This window comes from Cyanistes caeruleus, chromosome 17, assembly GCF_971803275.1.
Source record: "Cyanistes caeruleus chromosome 17, bCyaCae1.hap1.1, whole genome shotgun sequence".
Lineage (NCBI taxonomy): Eukaryota > Metazoa > Chordata > Aves > Passeriformes > Paridae > Cyanistes > Cyanistes caeruleus.
The window spans coordinates 7,117,149-7,138,443 of NC_141717.1; the positions used below are offsets into that span (position 1 = coordinate 7,117,149).

The 21,295-nt window shown below is 37.4% G+C and overlaps 1 protein-coding gene across 25 annotated transcripts in view; it reads right to left on the reverse strand.

Moving 5' to 3' along the window:
* Positions 1 to 21,295, reverse strand: part of MRTFB (myocardin related transcription factor B) — a 68,012-nt gene that overhangs the window by 5,574 nt on the left and 41,143 nt on the right. For 15 of the 25 annotated variants that reach the window (XM_086853671.1, XM_086853675.1, XM_086853681.1 and 12 more), the window contains 12 exons: positions 20,363 to 20,418; positions 19,751 to 19,826; positions 19,089 to 19,250; positions 18,371 to 18,555; positions 13,743 to 13,883; positions 12,044 to 12,291; positions 10,314 to 10,467; positions 7,190 to 8,212; positions 5,689 to 5,844; positions 3,456 to 3,614; positions 2,995 to 3,132; positions 1,514 to 1,574 (listed from right to left, as the gene is read on the reverse strand). In XM_086853671.1, the coding sequence (XP_086709797.1) occupies positions 1,514 to 1,574; positions 2,995 to 3,132; positions 3,456 to 3,614; positions 5,689 to 5,844; positions 7,190 to 8,212; positions 10,314 to 10,467; positions 12,044 to 12,291; positions 13,743 to 13,883; positions 18,371 to 18,555; positions 19,089 to 19,250; positions 19,751 to 19,826; positions 20,363 to 20,418 (2,559 nt within the window). The remainder of the gene's footprint in view (positions 1 to 1,513; positions 1,575 to 2,994; positions 3,133 to 3,455; positions 3,615 to 5,688; positions 5,845 to 7,189; positions 8,213 to 10,313; positions 10,468 to 12,043; positions 12,292 to 13,742; positions 13,884 to 18,370; positions 18,556 to 19,088; positions 19,251 to 19,750; positions 19,827 to 20,362; positions 20,419 to 21,295) is intronic. The other 10 variants (XM_086853685.1, XM_086853686.1, XM_086853690.1 and 7 more) reach the window with 1 other exon arrangement.

The following is a 21,295-nucleotide window of genomic DNA, read 5'->3' on the forward strand; positions in this document are numbered from 1 at the left end:
AGAGTTCTGCTTTCAGTGATAGCTCAGCCAATTAGTATGAGTACTGATGAAAAAAGAAACGTATTTCTAGATGTTACCTTAACCTCCTTCACGTTTGCAGCTCTTCTCATTAACTGGAATAATTATAGAATCAACACATTTCCTTGTCTAGAGAAGAGTACCCAAACCAATTTTCAGTTTCATCCCTGTTTAATACTGACCACATTGTTTAATTAAGAGTCTACAAGATGAACTGGTGTGATTAATATGTGTTTATTCCCAATTCTAGAATCTAAAATGATGCTTCTGTCAAGAAGTTTCATGTAACACAGTGGCAGTAACAATAAAGGGTAATAAAGCATAAGTTCCAATTTATTCTTAGACGTGAATGAAGACCAAAAATAAGACAGAAAAATACGCAAATAAATCCTCTAGCACGAGTGATGTTCCTAGCAGCAAAAATGTACCTGACAATGTGGTTTTTTCCAAGAAAAAACCCACATCCTTCTCACTCTCCTGAAGCACATTGGTAAACTAAACATTTTTCAGTGCAGAGCTTGCTTACATTAAGTGCAAGAAGCCTGAATGCTTGACTTCATTTTTTTTCATAAAGATGATCATTAATTTAGCTTGAGTTGTTGACTACACAAGTTACTTATCTCAGTCTACTCACATTTTCAGCAGGTGACCTTGCAATATGCTTTGAAAAAGAAAAAAATACTCTGATATTTAGAATATGGCTACAATGTTCCAGTAGCCTAGAACCCCTGCCATGGCATTCACTCCTGTCAAGATCCTTATATGACTGTAGTTACAAACCATTCTGTTAATTGAATCACTTGGCACCACAACATTTCCCAGTACTGTAATGGCTTCTTAGTCTACTAAGCTTAATTATGGCTGAAAGCCTCCTCCTTTTATTGCTGAGCTACTCTGTTTATTACTTCAGTTATTTCAATGCCTTTCTGACAACTCCCTTATTTTAACTAACATAAAGTTATTATTCATAACATAGAGATTTCACAGAATATGAAATGTTCATAGAGATCATATGTTCATAGAGAGTTCATGCACACTTCTCCCAGTAATGTATCTTTGATTTTTATAGTTGGTAGCACATGGTTATATTTAATGAAATTTTACTATCAACATGCTTTAACTCTTACCTTATTCTATTCTACTCTTTGTATAATTTCAATAAACATGTTATGGACTTGCTCAACTTTTCCAATTTTGATAAAGTATGTCTGTGCTAACCTAAGGGGTTATTTAATCATTTGAATGCTGCAAAGATTATTTTAAAGGTCTGCCTGAGCTAATTTGCAAGCACTGAAGTTCCACAGCAGGTCAACTGTATGTGTTTTGGTAGATGTTTTCTTTAATAAGGAATTAAACAAACTTTCAGAAATTTAGCTTCATTCAGGCTGGACAGCTTCTAACTCCTGTTCCTAAATGAATTCTAATTTGATTATAGCAGTGAGTTTTTATTACCAGGTTTTAAATCTCTACATCACACAGCTGTCAATAAGCTTACCTCCACTCTTGATGAGAATATCAAAAAGATCATCCATCTGTTGACTGTGTGCACTGGAAATCTGTAGTGCAGGAGAACAGAGTTATTCTCTTTCATGTGGTATTTTTTCCTACACTCATTGTTCCTAGTTTCTCTCAACAGCATGTAAGTACTAATATATGATAAAGACTGAAATGCTTAATATGAAATTGTCTACCTAGAAAACAGATACTCTGGAGAGACATTTGTAATCTCTGTGGTTGGTTTCAGTACAAAGGAATAGGCAAAGAGCATGACAAACACTTCATGAAGGCAACCTAGGAGAGAGGTGCAAGAAGCTAGGGCTCAGGAGAGTTACTGACCCCATTTTGTACCAGGATAATAATAACTGCAGCACTTTGGGGTTGCAAACCCTGCCCTACTGTCTCTCAGAGATAACCTGTGAATGGCCGTCATGTAAGATGCATTTTATGTTTTTTTCCCCCAGTCTGTAGATTTATGTTTTTATTTTTTATGGGTGGGAGGTAAGCTTTCAGGAACTTAACTCTGTTTTATACAGACACCCCCTAAATAACTGAACCTTAAGCAACAGCTAACAAAGGCCCCCACAAACCCACTCATTCAATAACATATCTAGAAAAAATGGAGACTTTCATGAAAGTCTGAAGAAGTGTTTTAAACCATTGCTTATACTCCAGGGATGGGAAGTGATTTGTCATCAGATCTAGTGGGGAGCCCCTGACTGACTGGTAGTGATAAAAGAAGTCAAATTCTGTGCCCTCACTGTGGGGATGTCCTGGACATGCCAAGGACACAGGAAACAGCATTAGACACCCACAGTCATTCCTGAGATCTTCCACCACAAACACCCAACCAACACTAGGGGCTACAAAGTTTTAACTGTTGGGATAAAAGCATGAAATTAGGGATACTCATTCATTTTGTTTACAAATTTCCTCTGATACAAAGGAACTTCCACCCTTATTAAGGTAAACTGGCAAAGCACTACACAGGATTATTTACCAAGATCACTCAATACAGACTCTTTTCAAGCAAACACCTATGTTCATGTTTGCCTGTGTGCATAAACATTCACACACATTCTCCTCAAGTTTACTCTCTTTGGAAAATGCATCTTTCCTCTCTTAAGCATGAGGTTTGGGTATCACACATTCTCAAAACAAGTCACCTGAAGGCTAGTTACTGTTAGTAGCAATAGCAGCATTAACCCAATTAGATGTATTGCCAACTGGGAACTGTAAGACTTATTTACATACATGCTGCTTTAATAAAAGAATAATGAAACAGGAGTCCTGTAATTAAATACAGTTACGCAACTAGTAACAGGGTATGTTAGAAAACCTTGATGCTAAACAAAAAAACAAAAGCAACAAAAAACAAAAACAAACCCCAAAACAAAACTAAAAATCCTTAAAACAAGCGATGGTTTTGGTAATTGTGAAGAAAAGCTCTATTTTTAACAGACTAAAGAAAACAAGTACCTCACGGTGTGATGGCTGAATATTGCGGGTCTGTTTTATGGCCTCTTCATAACGAGGAGGATCTTTCGTCTTGGACACTGTGTTGTTAAAGAGGGGTTGCTGAACAATGTAAGGCTGGGCTTGAGATGGAGACCCAGGCTGTGTGAAATAACAAAACAGTGACTAAATAATGTGATTTAGTGAAATCAAGATGAATTCACTCTGAAAATTCACTGAAATCAACTCTACAGATTATTCTGTCACGTCAATCTATGTATTAGCATAATCAGAGGGATAAAGCAAGTTTCTTTCTCCCTTTCTCATATACATGCACATATAAGTATTATTAAAATCTACAAAACATTCTTCCTTGAGTGAGCTGCTGTATGTAAATAGTCATGTGTTATATCAGAAGAATAAAATAATATTTATATAAAATAAATATAAAAGAACTTTATGGAAGACTGTTGGGATATCCTTACCTTGTTGGGAGCAGCAGGTCCATTCTGCACAGAGAGGACCTGATTACCACCAGGGTGAACGCTAGAGTTTGATGTTTTATTAATAAAAGATTGTGAAGGAGTTGAAACTGGTGCAGTCTGATAGGAAAAAACTGCATTTGATGTGGCAGGTGGAAAAACCTGAAAAGGATTAACAGATCAGTCTTAGATTGTGGTGTTTTTTATTTAAAAAAAAAAAAAAGGTAATATGGGATAAATTACATTAATGAAATATAAGACCTTTTTTCCTAAAATGCTTGCTTGCTTAAATTCCCTATTAAGTGAATGTTATTTATACTGATTTTTCCTTTCAGTGGACTAATTTCTAAATGCAGAACAGATGGTCTCTGAAAGAACTTTTGTGCTCTAACATACTTTCACTCATCACTCAATAATAAAAACATTTTCCTGCAATTTTCCAGGAAGCATGAAGAAAGTGTATGGAACAGTTCAAACAGCATATCCATGATTTCCCCACCTAGTGGACAGTCAATAACATAAGGGAGATAAAGAGAAGCTACCAATGCATAGTGCATAAGGCTCTTTTAAATTCATTATCACTCCCAAATACCTTTATGACAAAGGTGACAAATCTTAGGTCATGGATGGAGAGAGGTAGATCTAATGCTGAATGCATGAGGGGTGTCCTGATCTGTTGTATCACATCAATATTTTCATTTTGATGTAAACACCAGTGCAATAGCAGGCTGCAAACTCTGCTGGGAACTGTGGTCTTTGTGACAACTGATCTGAATAGCGGGGAGGATTGGTTATGTCCTGTGGACATTTCAAGGAACTTGGAGGCAGCAATGGCAGCAAGCTACCAGTCTCTGGCACAAGTACATGCCTCAGAATGACTGGAAAATTTCTCTATAGGACTTGTTGAATTAACAGGTAAGATTAACCCCTCATCAAATCCCAGAGAACCTGCATGAAATCTGCTTTTTGGATGTATGTCAGTTTTGACTTCTGGAGGATAACCTCAATGTCCACGAAATTAAACAGACTGAACAAGCAGTCTGAAGAGTACTGATGCTCCTTTAGCTGTGTCCCCCTTTACTAGCCAGCTCTCTAGAGAATGGCAAAGCACAATCATACATCTCCTAAGGTAAGTTTTTATCTGGAACAAGAGCCCAAGCAGAGGCAGGTAAGGTGACACTGCTCAGGTAAAATCCCCAAATCACAGCAGAACACGGGGTTTACGATGCACTTTTGTAAACTGAAAGAAGAACTTCGAAGGTTGAGATATAATAGTTACCTAATATACTGCAAAAATTACCCTCTTCATCTTGGAATTTGTTTCTAAATTATCTGTCCCTAGGGGCAGGCTGAAAAATCTTGCTGTCCTAAGTAATAGGAGCCCTACAGTCAACAGAAGTAGCTATACTGATAAGAATGCAATAAAAGTCCAAAACTAATCTCCATGTTCTTAATAACAGAGGTCAGTCTGGAAGAGGCTCAGAGGAGGAGAAAACGTTTTCTTTTGTGATGACTGGTGCTGAGAGTTGATAGCAGTTCCCATATGAACATGACTGGAATGGCAGTCACAACCGAACATCCAGTGCTGAGGAATGTCTGTTGCAATGGGACATTACAGAGCTGACTGTTTCTGGTAGGGAAAAAGAGAAGGATCTCTCTGAATCATACCCTACATTCCTTAGGAAGAGGTATGGTAGGGTTTTGACCCACTAGAATTACCATCCTCAGAATCTGAGTCCATAGCTTCCTTCATAAGGAGGGATGTAATCAACAAGGAAAGTAAGAAAACCAAAATTAACTTCTATAAAAGAATAAATCTCTGAAGGTATAGGTAAAAGCTTTCTCTTAAGAGCTGCCTATGAAAACCTCCCATTTAGAGCCAGTGGCAAATAAGAGAAATTGACTGGAATATACCTGGTACACACCACTTGTGCCAAGCATGAGGAATAATGTAGTAAGCGTCATGCCCTAAGTGTACCATTAAGATAAAAAGTTTTTAGAAAATGTATTTATTTGCAACTGAAAAATCAAGTCCTGCTCAGACTAAAATTTTGGAAAGAGGAGTTAAAAGCCCATTGTATCACACAGATAAACATGATGTTTATCCTACATCTACAGATGTTAGGCGACTTCATCATTTGTATATAACACAGATGACACATGAAAGATTCTAAAAGCACTGCCTAGAACTAGATTATACAACTATTTATCTTAATGTTTATTGCTATCCACAAACCTTTCTGATTGGTTGGGTCTGACCAAGTGCGTGCTGCATGCTGGTATTTTGTTTTGATTGTGGAGTATGCATCTGAGGTGCTGTCTGCACCAGGCCAGAGGAAGAAATAGGAGCAGGTATTTGTGATGGGGTCTGTATTCCAGCTTGTGATTGAGCCTAAAGGATGAAGATAAAATATTTGCATTATTTGTATCTCACTGTAAGTTACATCATGTAAAAATCTATTGCACACCTTATGCAGAGTAGCAGTAACATGTATTCTGGGAGGGATGAGTGTGAACTGTACAGGAAACCAAACTGTTACTGTGTTTGGTACTGGGGAGTTCCCAGCTACAAGGTGATGCTTATTTTGCCGACACAGTTTCAGACAAAGATAAACTGGAGAGAGCCCAGTGGATAGCGATTAAAATATCAGGGGACAGGAAAAGCATAAATCAGTAAGAAAGGACTCTAAGGAACTGTCTTGAGTAACTAGAAGACAAAACTGATGATGCAAGAAAAGGTTGCTTTTAAGACTGTGGTAATTTTTAATGGCTAGTGAAGGACAAGAAGCATGTCCAACCTCATGAAAAACAATTTTAAGTGGTAGTAGAAAACATTCTGGAGTTTTGGTGAAGTGAAATACCAGGAAAAGTTGCTTAAGCTTGTTACAGAATTCTAGCAGGGTTTTATAACAATTCAGGTGGGGATCAGGGTGTATAGTTCCTAGGAACAGTTCTTGCACTGCAGACTGGGGCCCATCCTCACCAGAATTTTCCACCCCTCAAAGATTGCTGGATGTGCACAGGCTTGCAGCAAGCGTAGGCCCACAGAATGCACAAAAGCCAGGGACAAACTGCAGCTGGAAGAATACTTAGCTGCTATGATGGGTGGCAGGGGATGTTCCCACAATGCCATTTGCATTCCACAATGCATTACTGCTTAATTCTACATCAGATCAAAAGGTTACACTAATTCAGCTTGGTCAGATTATTCTTATACCTCTGTATTTATAGCCTGGCTTGGTTTATGCTGTATTTATTCACTAGCTATAATCAGCCTAGAAATAATATTTGTGTAACAATGGTTTCTTTTTCGAAGTCCCCAGCAGAGTTCCACAACCTGACATTCACATTTTTAAATGCATTGAAGCACCACCACACAAGGTAGTTAACATATGTTTTGCCAATAGAGCTATCTCAAAACAAAGTACTGAGGCTGTAGCCCTCTATTACAATTTTCAGTTAACAAAATGGTATTAAATCAAATTGTGCATGGAGGCAGTACATAGCAAGAATTGCTTTTCAGGAAAGAGTATCTAGGGAAAAAAGTTGCAAAGAAACAAGTACTAGAAGCAGGTATTACAAGATTGGCTCAAGCTTTTCTACTGTTTCCCTTAAGCAGAAACAGGCTACGCCTGCTTTTTAAGTTAATCCTGTAAGCAGCACATTTACCTATTTACACTAAGTTATGAAATACTGCCATACAGGTTACATGATAAAAAAAATAGAAACACTCTTACCTGCAATTTGATATTTCCAACTGGTAACTGCACTGCAGTAGCAGCATTCGGTCCCTGGATAGACAGTGGGAGGAGCAGCTGGGCAGTTCCTTGGGTAGTTAATAAAGCTTGAGGCTGGGCAACAACTGCAGTTTGTGGCTGCCTCTGTGGACTGACATAAAACTGAGAAATGGCATTCTGAGGTTCAGCTTTGGCCACAGGTATCTCCTGCTTGATAACAACCGCCTTTTTGGCAACTGGATTCTGGCCAGCAGTGTACACTGACTGTCCTAAGGAATGGCTGGCTACAGGTACAGATTGACTTGTACTTGAGCAGTCAGCAGGAGCAGTTTCATCTTTGACAGCAGCACTGATCTGCTTCTGTTCCAAAGCAGCTGAGTTACCGAAAGTCTGAGACTGTTGCTGTTGTCCCCTTTTTTTAACCTCAAGCTGCATTTTCAATACTTCCACAAGTTTTTGCTCTTGTTCCAGTTTTCTTTTGAGCTCCTCAATCTGTTTTTCCTTTTCTTGAAGCTTGCGGTCCTTTTCTGCTACATCAAACTCCATGGTTGAGATGCTTCCACTGCTGCGATTCTGATTATCCTCATTTGTACTTGCTCTCAGTGGTGAAGTACTTAGGAACTGGGACGATGACATCATGGTCATTTCTGGGAAAGTGTCTGCCATACTCGTATCATCTGTGCTTAGACTCGACTGTTCAGAAGGAGAGGGAGATATAGGCAAGGGAGAGCTGATGTTTTCAGTATTTGCTGCTTTGCTGCCAGGTCCGGTAGATGTTTTTTCTGGAGGGAAGCTGGATATTGTATTAGCCACGGGTTTATTTAGCGTTGCAACGGGAAATGCCACAGTCACTTCCCCAGTGTTACCTGTGGCCCCACTAGAAGTAGTCACTGTCACAGAGGTACTTGTAGCAACCCCATTGTTGTTAAGATCTTGATAGGTTTTCAGTCGCTCAATAAGATCTGTTTTTGTTCCAGACACTGGTAATCCCCTCAGTTTCAACTCCATTTTAAGCTCTGCTACCTGAAATAAAATAAAATAAAACACTATAATAAAAAAGGAAAATATTAAAACTTACTGATATGCTTCCTTATTACATCTCAATAATGAAAATCATTTTCAGTGGTGTATTTGTGGTTATTACACCTCTGGGTTCTGACAGCACGCATTATCTATGAACACATTTCCATGACTTCCTACTTACTTCAGTGTTTAAGTGGCCAAAATCTTAGGAGTGTTCAGTTGTACAGTGAATAGTAGCAAACTGATGTTTTTTTTTCATAAATATTCATCATGGAAAAATGCACCTCCAGCTCTAGTTCTGAGCTAAAAACCTCTGAAGCAAACCAGCAGACAGTGGCAGCAGTACAGATAAAAGCAGTGAACAGCAGCACGCTGAGTCCCTTTGTTACACCATCAGGACAGACAGATCTGTTTCTGAGAAACTTTATCAGGTCAGCTGATGATTCAATAGACCCATCAAACACAAAAGGCACTCTTGCTAATTAGCAACCCAACAGTTACCCTATGTGCCATCTGGGTTTCTTTTACATAGACAGTGTAAGCAGTCAAAATTACTTTCTGATAGAAAAATGCTCTCAGTTTTTTCTAATAAGCCTACAAAGTGCAAATGCGTTGAGTGTAAATTACTTTTGTGCTTCAAAATACCAATTAATGAAAAGCAATCATAAAGAATGGCTTCTGTTTATCATAAACATGCACCACAGCTAACTGCAGAGTTGGGGCTCCCTGCATTTTAGAGTTACCTCTAATAGAACAAGAGGTACCTCAGCAGTATTTCAGTACTCAGCCAACCTAGAATTTAAGTTGGAGGTATTTTTTATTTGGAAATGATGAAAAGTCACAGCAATACATTTTATATCTCTAAAACCCATAGCAATATTCTTAAATAACTCCCTAGCCAATGACTGTCAGCTGTTTTCCCCAGTCTAGTACCGTCTACACTTTGAGAGTGTGTTCTAATTTTTCCCTTTTTCAACAATTCATTTCTGATCTCTTAATCCAAATTGATTTAGCTGATTCAGTGGTAAAACTACCACCAGCAGGTCTGTAAGAAAGGCTTATGTTAGTGTTACCACATCAGCAGGAATACCAATAAATTGTGCAGAAATAGGTAAGTGAGCAGCTTTAATCACTGCAAAGCACAATTTCAGATATTAACTTAAATATCTTTACAAGTTTTTAGTTACAAATTTTATACTTATTTAATATTAAAAGATTTGCTTCAACTTAGGACAATACATTACTGTCTTGAGACTATAATCTTCCAAGATTTCTTCTTTTTATTCCTTCAAATCTAAAAAAAATCCTCTCTCCCACCCCTCACAAACCTTGGTAAAGGCAAAGATAAAGGGATTAAATGCCCACTAGATGTCCCTATCCTGCTGCTGAGGTCTGGCACATTCCTGCTACTGAATGAATCCTAAACCCCCACAAGCTGCTTCAGATTCATCCCTCACAGTCTTTATTCCTGCTAAAAGGAAGATCCTATGCAATACCCTCACAGTGCAACCTGAACAGTCTACACAGTTATGACTTCAAAAAACTTCAGAATTTAGTGTTCATTTTCAGATGACATGTTGAACTCTGGTAAGAATGTCTTTTCTACTCTCTTTTTAGTCTTATTTCTGTTTCTATTTATAGCAGTGAGCTCTCAGAATACTAATATTATATATAAGCTAATAAATGTTTTTATTAGGACATCTTTTAATTTATCTTGCTTAACTAAACCTCTTCACTGATACACTGAAATATGTCATGAGGAAATTACTGCTCCAGAATTTAAATCTGCCTGAGCTGAAACTTCACATGAGGTGAGCCCCACAGGTGACCCAAGGTGTCATAGTGAAGGACTTATACAATGTGTCCTTTTCGAATTCTTTGGGAAAGAAATGTCATTTCTGGAACATATGTATATGAGGAATTAAATATTACAGTCCAGGAGAGCTCTGTATGAAAACTTTGACAATCCTATTCTGACCAATTAGGAGGAAAGAACATTTTTCATCAGTACAAATTACCAGGCATATTCTTGACAGTAACACATCACAAGTTATGAATTACAGTAATGCACAGGAATGGACAAATTCCTTTTATCTTTTACCTTCAAGTCATCCAAGCTTGAAGGTAGTGGACCTGGTTTTCTGCTAGGAACATTACTGTTCTGTCTTGGTGAACTGGCAGCTGATGTTGGTGTACTGTTGCTCAAAGTATTCAGTGGTGAATTCCCATTGTTGCTCTGTTTGTCATTCAGTGACCTTCAAGTAACAGGAAAAAGAGAGACAAAAATGTCAATGTTTAATTTATTATGTTTTCAGTCAAGAGGCTGTGGTTCTGAATCTCATGTCTGTGAAGCTAATTAACTAATTAACTCTTTTTACAAATCCATGCTTAACCTAACACATTACTGTTAAGTATTTTCAGTAAAACAAAACAAATAAGAAAACAGAGAGTAGTGTGGTGCTATTTTGTTTTGGTTTTGCAGTTAAGCATACCAATCCATGCTTCATAGTTTTAATTATTGTCATGGTATCCCTGAAGAACACTATGGACTGCAAACTCAGTTTACACAAATTAATCACCAGCCAGGGCAATTAGTTAGTTTTTTGTCTGGCATCAATAACCACCCCCCAATACTGAACTCTGTGATCAACCCTTCCCTAGATGTCCTATGTTCACACACAGTACGGATTGACATAAAGCAGTGCACTTTGAAGATGATGCATTTTTATCAGCTGAATTCAAGAATCTCATATAAGGATTCTGAAATACTCGTAAAAAATTAAAAATGCCATCATTTACACTAGGTACCATAAGTAATCTTTTATTTCGTTTAGCTGATTTATGAAGAAATGTTTCTGAAATGTCACTAAATGGAACAGAAGAAGCGTGGGCAAGCAGGCAGAAACATCGCCAGTCCAAATGTTAGGATACATGGTAATTATAAATAAAACCACAGATGGTAGCTTTAACTTTTCTAGCCTCACTTGCTGAAGAAAAAGAACTCAGTGAAAACTCATTTTAAAAGAACAGCTGAAAGTCAATATGAATTTAGGGTTGTGTGACTGTGGCATGTTACACTTGAAGCACTTCTAGGAAAAGATTGGTCATAGATGATGAGAATGTAACTCTGCAGATAGTCAGCTTCTTGTTTTGTTACAGGGTGCTGGCAACTCTTTAAACACTTGTTTTTCTGACTGCTTCTACCTATAAATCAGTCAGTGTACTTCTCACTGTTAAAAGTGCTAAAGATCAGTACTAATGAGAAACTCGTAAAAGAATTAGAGATGAGGTTATAAACAACAGACAGATCTTATAAAATTTAAAATTACTGTTTTGTCTTATTTATAAACTGCAAAAATGTGGTTTGCGAATTTGATGTAAAAAAAATAAGCCCACAAGAATAGTGTATGTCTTTGTTAAAGACATGGTCTGCAAGCTTCTCTCCCCTGCTCTGCTTACTTATGTCACACTTGAGTGAAAATGCTGTCAAAACTTTTCTTGATTTTGCACAAATGCTTTTGAGTTTCAAGTATGCATTTAGTCAGAAAAAACACATCTGACAGGTAAGATGTTCTGTTTCCATGTCACATGAAAATAACTAGGACCACTTCAAGGCTTATCAGACCACAGGATTATTTTAACAAGAGAACCACCTCATCACCTTGTTAAATAAGGCAAATAATACCCACAGTGATGCACAATGCCATTTCAAGTTTTCTCGGGTTCCAACTGTCTCTTTAACATTTGCAAACCATGTTTACTTCTAAAGCCCTAAGCCTCTAACTGATGTATATGTTTTTCTTTAAAGGACACAAACAATGCTTCACATACTTCAGCGGTGCAGGTAGAATTGTCTGGTAGTTGTAGTGTTGCTGCTGTTGGCTCAGGATCTGCAACTGCAAAAACAGTTGCTGCTGTTGTAGCAGACGAGCATAGTTGGAGTCCATCTGTGGCTCATTTTTCTCACCTTTCTGATCAGGTGGAATATACTGATGATACTTCAATTTTTTCACCCTTGGCTTAGGTTCTTTACATTTCTTGCTCCGATGTTTATCGTTTGGGTTCTTTGGGTGGCTTTGCTGTTTATGGTTGGAAAAGATTGAAACAAAACCACAAAAGATGTCATTTAAAACAGTTATGCATGGCTCAGAGATGCAGCATACCAGAGCACTTTTTTAATCTGTGGAGAGCTACTGAAAACAATTGTCCTTGAAAACATGCCCAAATGAACCATCCTTGGAAGGTTAACATACTCCAGCTGGCTTATCCCCTGCACAAGTAGAGGTCATCAAATCACAGTTTGTGAATGGTTTTTTAAAGGTGGCACAGATAAGGGATTCTATCAGTCATGACCTGTCATTGTCAAGAGGCATTCTTCTTAAGCAGGTAAGTTCAAAGCAACTTAGCAGTTTGTGGAAGTAAAATCCAGTACTCGAAATTCCATCTGTAAACACCTGAGGTACTTAGAGGTCTAGACTAAAAGCATGGGCAGACACTACTATAAATTAAAGGCAGCAGTACCCTCATTAGCAATACCTGCTCAAGTGGTAAAACTCTCTTCCTTTACAAGCTCTTTGAAATTATTTTGAGGGAAAAATTGAAGGCAGTTACCTAATCATACAGAAGGTATCAAAGCAGAAATGCTGTGTTGATCCATGCACGTTTACTACACAGACAGCCTCTCTTGGGGCACATCTGAATTTGTCATTAAGGTCCTGCATTAAGTAAGCTGGTACAAATCCAGTGATTTCAAAGGATATAGCCAAATCTGTACTAGAAATTGACTGCCAGAGATCATCTTTGCACATTTAACTGAATTAGTTTAATGTAGGTAAGTAGAAGTCTGCATACATATATTCATTAACACAGCTGAAGACAGTGAAATTACTGAAATGAAACATTATGGACATCTAAGAGAAATCCCACTCTTAACTGTTTTTGAAAGGGTTTTCCAGACTGCTGGCTAAGTCAGTGCACAAAAGATAACTGTGTAAGTTCTTCTGGTATTCAACAAGGATACAGTAACTTCTTCCTCACAATGCATTCTGCTTATACATTAAACCAACTAAGAAAATAGTTGTGGAAAAGGAGCAATGCTGCTGCTCTTCATCACCTTGGTTACAGGTAGACTATGAATGCAATGACTCTCTATTCAACTATCCTCCATACAAAACTAGATTACAAGGCAGATAAAAATAGAAAGCAGAAACTCTATTGCAAAAACCTATTGTCCTTATTTCTTAAAAACTTCCATAGCAACTTTATGCACAATTCTGCCTGAAAACTTCTGTCAACTGTACTGTAAGGACTTCTTGGAATAATGAGCTGTTCCTACAAGGATTACTGGCTGACCTTAGGACACAAAAGCTTTGAGTCACCAGCCCAGTATGCTCCCCCCTAACACCAGAAGTTTTTCTTAGTTACAAGCAATGCAAGGTTACTTGTGTAGTTTTCCATTAAAAACAGCACTGTGGGCTTAGGACAAAGAGGAAGAATATTGTCCTCATGGGCCACAGTTCCAGGTACCCACCTTCACTAACGTTGGCCCAGGCTTTGCTGCAGATACAGTGGTTGTGGTCAGCGTGGTTGCAGCAGTGGAACGAGTCACGTGCTGTTCAACTGCAGAGGGAGTTTTGAGGAATTCAGGAACTGGAGAGGTTAAAGGTGGATACTAGTATTAAAAAAATATAAGGAAAAAGAGAAACATTAAAAACATCAACTGCCTGAGTAACTGGAAAAAAAACGTGAAAAAGTTAAGACAATTTACTATCACGTCAAATACACAAAATCTTTCTAAGAGGAATGGTGAAAACAGAACTCCTGTACATGTGTATAAGTATTCTATAAGGGAACATTTTGGCACATTTCAAATATAGCAAATAAAATAAAATAGTTTCTCAAGATAGGAAAACACTGCTTTATTACTATGAAATTGAGGCCTTCAGTATTTTTTTCTGTGGAGTCAGATTTTTGTGTATACAAGGAGAATCCTACCACCCAAACAAGTACTGTCAGAAAAACTTTGCTTTCATAGGTCAAACTTCAACACAGGTAATCGAACTTCTTGTTTCAGAATGATCACCCAGCAGGACAGCAGGTGTATTTTTACCTTTCCTACTCCTATTTTCACAGAACCCCACCTCTGATTGTGCCAGGAGGCACATTTCTTTTTTATCATATGCCAGCAGAGGTGTAAACCCAAACTTCATTCATCTAAAATTTGTCATACCAATTTTTATTGTGCTGAAATTGGTTTGTGATTTTAAGTCTTAAAGAGACCTTATGATTTCCTTCTGTGGTGAATATCCCTCTGATGGAATCTACACTCTACATAAACAGATCTTGGTCCTTGTGCTCCTAGATACACAAAGAAATTTTTACTCTTTTCTCACAAACAGATTTTTCATTCTCTGATTATCTTTACCTGTTACAGGTAACTCTGTTAATGGTTATCATTAGTCTTTCTGGGATATAAGTAACTGAAAATGTACAGGATATTAATGTATTGTTTATATATATTTACATATATAGGGTCCTTACAGTGGCATTACCACTTTTACTGGAATGATCTCTTCTGACAAACTTGCAGTTTTACAGAGGATGTCCACAGTAGCTCTCTGACTCCACTGCTGAACACTGCACCCCAGCTCTCTTCCTCCCCAGTTTTATCTTGAGTCAAGAGTCCCCAGGTTTCCACATTTCTTTGTCATGGGAAGGAGACATTGTGTATTTTTCTTTCCAAAAATTATTCATTCTAATGGAATTGCATTTCTCTCTTAAAAGCCAAATCAACCAGTCTTTTTGCATAATAACAATCCAACTGTGTGCTGACTATGCCTTCCTACTTTTGTTAGGTGACCCATTCTTACGTCAAGGTTGTTAATGGTAACATGAAACTAGAATGTCCCAAATCAACTCCCACTGAGCACCGGTTCCAGCTTCCTTTCAGCCCAAGACTTCCCTCTTTCTGTCTCACTTCTGGTAATCTCCATCTTCATTTTCCTAGTGTTTAATATCATCCAGTAATAAATCCAGCCAGATTACATCAGTTGCATTTCCATTGTTGAAGAAAGCAATTAGACCACCTAGTACAATGTTCCTTTTATAAAAGACCCTTTATATATTCCTATCAGTAAACATCCTTTTTCTTCCAAATTAATTCCAAGACTTGCATTCTAATTAAGTCTGACAGGTACTTCTTTCTGTTTCACTTCTTCCCGTACCTTTCCCATATTCTTCTATGAGATTGTAGCACAAAGGACTTAACTTGGTACACATTTTGCAGCTCTATGTCCTGGTTCTTTTTTATTTGTGGGATAGCAGTTCCCAAGCTGCCAGTCTGCATGCAAAGCTCTCCAACTTCTGCTTACAATTAATTTGTAATAAATTTCCATTTTATCTTTGTGTTTCATTTAGAAATCCCACTGTGTTCCCAACCATCAGCTGCCAAGAGGCAACTATAGCTGCCTTCCCACAATCCAGCAAAACTGAATAGGTTTGATCCCTCTCTCTTGCAGCCACACAGAGGAACAGCTCCTGATGACTGCTTTACTAAATAGCAGATTTACCATGCTCTCCCTAGTCTCTGTAACACTGTGCACATGCCCGTCCTGGGCTCCTGTCAGTTTATGGTGGCAGGCTAAAGATACAAAGGCCTCTATTTTTATATCCAAGTTTCAGAGTGTTTGCTCTGGAAAGCATCTGATATCTCCACAGTGTCTGTTATTTGCTAGACTTGCACAAGAGTTGTGAGGGGACACTAGAGAGACTTAGCCTTCAAGAAAGGATTCTGGATGCTGTATTCCAACATACTGCATCCCTATGGCAATCCAGTTTAAAAGGTTTATTTAAGTTACAGCAGCAAAACTTTAAAACGGTCTTTGTTTGTCTTTGAATCAAACTATCAAGTACCATATTACCATCAGGCACAGAGGAATTAAAATGACCTCTTGATTTTCACTGTTTCTTAACTAAACACCATTTTAAATGTTTGCTACTTCACTTATTCATTGCATAGTCATGTACTATTCTGATCCTTCTTGAACCCAAACAACTTGACTTCAAACGTCCTATTTATAACCCATTATAGGCTAGGAAAACAAATCCATGATGACAGCACAGCAAAACTCTTAAAAATGGGAAAGTTAGTATATTTTTTAAAAAGCCAAAACAAAACCAAAACAACAAAAAAAAGCACCACCAAACCCCCAAATTATCTCTTAACACATTGTGTGAAAATCATGGTGCAAAACATTTTCCTCTTGCCAGAGAGTAAATTATTTTTCCTTACACTACTCATTATCCTAACCTACACACAAAGCTTTTTACAGACTTCCCAATTTTTCCTGCAAGTGTTAGATGAGGCAATGAACCACATACATCATTTACTTTATATACTTTTAAATTCAAAAAACTAGATTTAACAGGTCTTGACTTCTTAACTTGATTACTTCATAAACTAGTAATTACTTGATTTGAACAGATCGCTATTTCCAAATAATATGAGTTTTCTGCTAGATGCCAACAAGAATCTAGCAGGTCACTAAGCTACAGAGAATATATTAAGAAAACAGTTATTCTGTGCCATCAAGCAAAATTCTTCAGCTGTTTTGAAGATAACTGTTTAACATTTTCTGAATTGTGAATACCCCATTTTGATCTGTTTGGAGTATGACTAAAATGCCTAATCCTTACCAGATGCAAGTACACTGGGTTAAAGTAAGTTTTAGGTCATCAGTCAACAAGAGCTGAAGGTTCTCAAAATTATGTTACATCCTCTGTAGTCTGGAAATGTGCGGAGGAGGAAGCCTTGAAAAGAACTCTGGCTGCACTCGCTTTATTCAAAACATTCTTCGTATTTTTTTGTAGTAATAAAATTTAAAATTTATCAGAGGAAATTAAAAGAATAAAGGAGCCATTCCCAGACACATCTCCTGTAGAAACCTGCTGTGCTGCTATTCTTTAATTCAAAAGGGAAAAACAAGGTGAGCATCTGTTTTTCTGCAGAAGAGCAACTTTCTCATTTTAGATGTGTGTATAGAAGTGTCTGTAATGTGATATGAAATCCATAAGCAAAGGTTTGAATTTCTATCTGAAGCGCTTTTTCAATCAAGCTCAAGTGCCTTTTTGTTTCTGCAATCACGTATCTCTCTTATGCTTCCTAGTTGGAAAGCTTTTGGCATGTACTGCTTTGAGTATTTTTATTTAACTCTCTATTAGGAATCTAATTCCTTACTCAGGAATCTAATTTCATGTGGTTTGTTTTCAATTTATTCAACAGAAATTATATTCTCTCAATGTGGATGTGCTGTACTTTGTGTCCAGCATCGTTACTGAAGATGAACTTTGCAATACTTTTTCTGTCTACTGTGGTAATAAGAAAACCAAGGAAAGTAATACCAGACCTTGAACCACTCAGATGTCAAGTATCCACAGTCATAAAGGCAATACAGTCTTTGCAGCATTAACAAGAGCTATCTCTTTTTTACTTAATTAACAGTTGAATTTTAAATTACTTTCTGCAGTAAGGAACAAATCCACAGCTATCAAAATCCTCACACCTTTAAGTGCTCTGCTATAAAGATAACATTTCATCTGCCATGACACAATTACCTTTCTTTGTAAGTACTTTAAGAAAATACTAAAAACCACATAGAAAAATCAATGTACTCTGTTATTTTGATTTCTTATTAGGGGGTATTTTAAAACTATAGGAAAGAATATTTGAATTATGTGGGAAACAATTTTTTCATGGACTTTTCTGAAGATAATGGAACTGACGTCAACTGTTGTTTCAGCTAAGTTTAATTCTAAGTGAGTTCAAGACCTTGCCCAGAAGGAAGACAGACATTAAGTAATCAATAACAGCTGGAGCAAACCATGGCCATGACCTTTTAAACAACTTCTGGGAAAGCTGCAAATCTTCTATGGGCCATAATGAATTTCAGGGAATTTATGGCTTCACTGCTGCCTATGGGAATTTCATCACTGCCACCAGCTAAGCCAGGGTTCTACTCTATGCACTCCCAGCCAGAAAAGTGAGTCCCAGATACTCCTTTGTAGCAGCAGAAGTATTCATTCCATGTGAAACCATGCCCCATTTCTACAATGTCAGACCAAAAACCATACTGTGAAGATTTAAACATTTAAAAAGTGTACCTGTGTTGATGTAGCAGCATTTGGGGTTATAGGTGAGGGTGAGTCACTTGTTTTTGGCTCACCAGGGGAAGCTGCTGAACCCTGGGATTCTTGGCTAGCTGGTTGATCTGGTGATAAAGCATCACTGCTGTCTTCATCAAATGAGAAATCATCCAAAGCTTGAGGGTAATTCTCTTGTCCAACTGCTAAAATGTTTACATAGAAAGAAACAATGTTTCAAACAAACAAATTCCAAACAAATAGAATTTAGACATTAATGGCAGAATTAGCTAATTGCTGGAAAATGATCAGTTTTCAGTAGTCTAAACATATGGTATTTATTGTGTTTTTAATATAGAGTCATATTAAATCATAATATTCACATGTTCATATATATTCATAATATTCATATATTCAAGGTACGTTCAATAAAAACGTATAAAAGGTATATTCAACAGATGTGGAGTGCACACAGACACCTAAGACAAGCTGAGGAATGGCCACAGATGTTTGATTACTCTGTAATGATTTTTATTAAAAACATGTATTTTCAAAGTTTCATATAAAAATAGGATTACTTTATCTAAATCATAACAAAGTTTAGGTCTCAGAAGTTGAAACAGTAAATAGTAATAAACCTAGCATATGTTATCTTCTAGTGAACATTACGCTGTGGAGTTAAATTATTTATTTTCCACAATGCCATATAGATCACAAACAGAAGCTGACTTCTACTTGCCTATAATGGCTTCTTTAACACTGGAGTCTACAGGAAGAATATTTTTTTCTACCAATTCCATGGGGCCGGGTCTCTGAGCAATCTTCTCATTCAGATCATCTGCCAACCGAGCTCTCTTCAGTTTCATCTGAGTGGCCTGTAGTGAAGGCTCTGCAAAGGTTTCTAAAAGGATTTATTGATTTAAATAGTCTGTTCCAATTGTTCCCCAATTTCATGACAAACAACAACTTTGTCTTGTCTTTGCAATAACCATTGCACTCATATCAAAAGCAGTCAAGTATAACAGGTAACAGGGTAACAGTCACATTTATTAAAAGTCCTTCAGGGCCAAGAGAGAGCACAAAGCTGTCAGGTCATTTTAGGGCATGAGTAGAAATTGAAGCAATAGAAACACTCCATGTACATACCCCATAATATGAGTATAGATTAAGAGCAATATGCAACAGCAAACAAATGCACTGCTGAGAATACCTTCACTGACACAGATTTATCTATTACTCTACACATTTAGAATACAGACTACCACAGACACTGTAGAAGTCGAGGAATATAGGAATAAACCTTGAGAAATAATTCCCATCAAAGTGTAATTCAGTGACACAACTGAGAACACAACCAAGTCCCTGTGTGAGCAGCTCCGACAGCGCAGAGCCAGCACGTACCTTCCAGGATGTGCATTCTGACCAGCTCCGAGCGGTCCGGCCTGCTCCGGATCTTGTGCTTCAAGAAATTTTCAGTCTTAAAAGAAAGGAGAAAACACCATTAACTTCTGTTCACTTAAAAACTCAAAGCAGTTTGACAAACACCTGTGTCCAATCAATGAATAGCTGCAGTTTCATTCAGATAGGGGGGTAGCACTGTCAGAACACAGGCAGTAGAGGGATTCCTCTTGCTTTGTTCTGTTTTCCTAGCAGTTAAGCAGGGCTGATGGATTTCCAGCTTCCCCAAACAAGATGTGAATGTTTCTGGATTTGATGCCACATCACCACATAATCACAATAGTATAGATCTGCTATAGAAAAACTGCACAAGCATGATTTCCCCACATATCCAATCCTTAACTGGAGGTAGCTATGTGTTAACCCCCCCATAAGTTTAATCCCCCCCACAGATTTGACACACATATTTTATTTTGATGAATTCTCACAAAATAAAAGCATACATTATTACTGTAACAGTAAGAATTTTTCCATGTACTCAGAGAATTTAGTATCACAAAAAAACTGACTCTCCATTTCCAGATGTTAATCACAAGTTTACACAAAGTGGTTTACCCTGGCTCGCTCCAGGCTCTTTATCTGCTCATGGAATGCAGCTGGACTTTTCAAAGCTGTGAAGGGAGAGTAAGAGTTAAACTGACAGGAAGTGATTTTCGAAAGAAATATGCTAACCAGAATGTGTGTATGGGTGTTTAACACCACCTCAGAGCTGGGTTTGCATCTGACCAGGCTTACATTTGATTTGTGCTAGTTGTATCCACCTATATTTAGCAGAGATGAGCAATACTCCTATATAGAATACCTGGAATATTTTATTTTATCAGATTATTACCATGCAATAGTTAACTTTTTCGCTATGTATGAAGGTGTTTGTTTATTTACCAAAACTGTCCCAGAGTGGAAATTTTATGAGGTAAGGTCTAGAATACCAAAATGCCAACTTAATTTTCTGGCTGTCCATACCTCATACTTCCTGGTATTACAGAGAACTGGACCTTCACTTAAGAACTATGTGTTGATTTAAAAACAAAAAAGAAATATGTAGAGGCCTTAAATGTTCATCTTAGAAAACAGAATGATGGTTAGCTGCTAAATAACCAAAAAGAGTAAAAAAACCACTGTTCACCTCGAAATAATATAAATTGTAGAGTGCTCCACTTCACTATTGTCCACTTAGAGATTCTCCATGTTTTCTGTGCATCCCACATTTGTTTGGCAACCTATGTCATTCTACTCTTTAAAAACTGCTGGTTTTATTATTCATGTCCACTCATTTAAGTAATTCAGTTTATTTAGTAAATTAGAAATAATTATTTAAATTGAGAAAATAAAAGCAAAATCAGACTATGTCTACAAATCCTTGCACTTTCATCACAATGGCTATTTTAACTGAAACATGATGTGAGCACGATGAATTTACTACCTGCTCGCTTAAGTTATCAAAAGGTTCCCACAAATCTTTTCAAATGCTAAGTTATTTTTAATGAT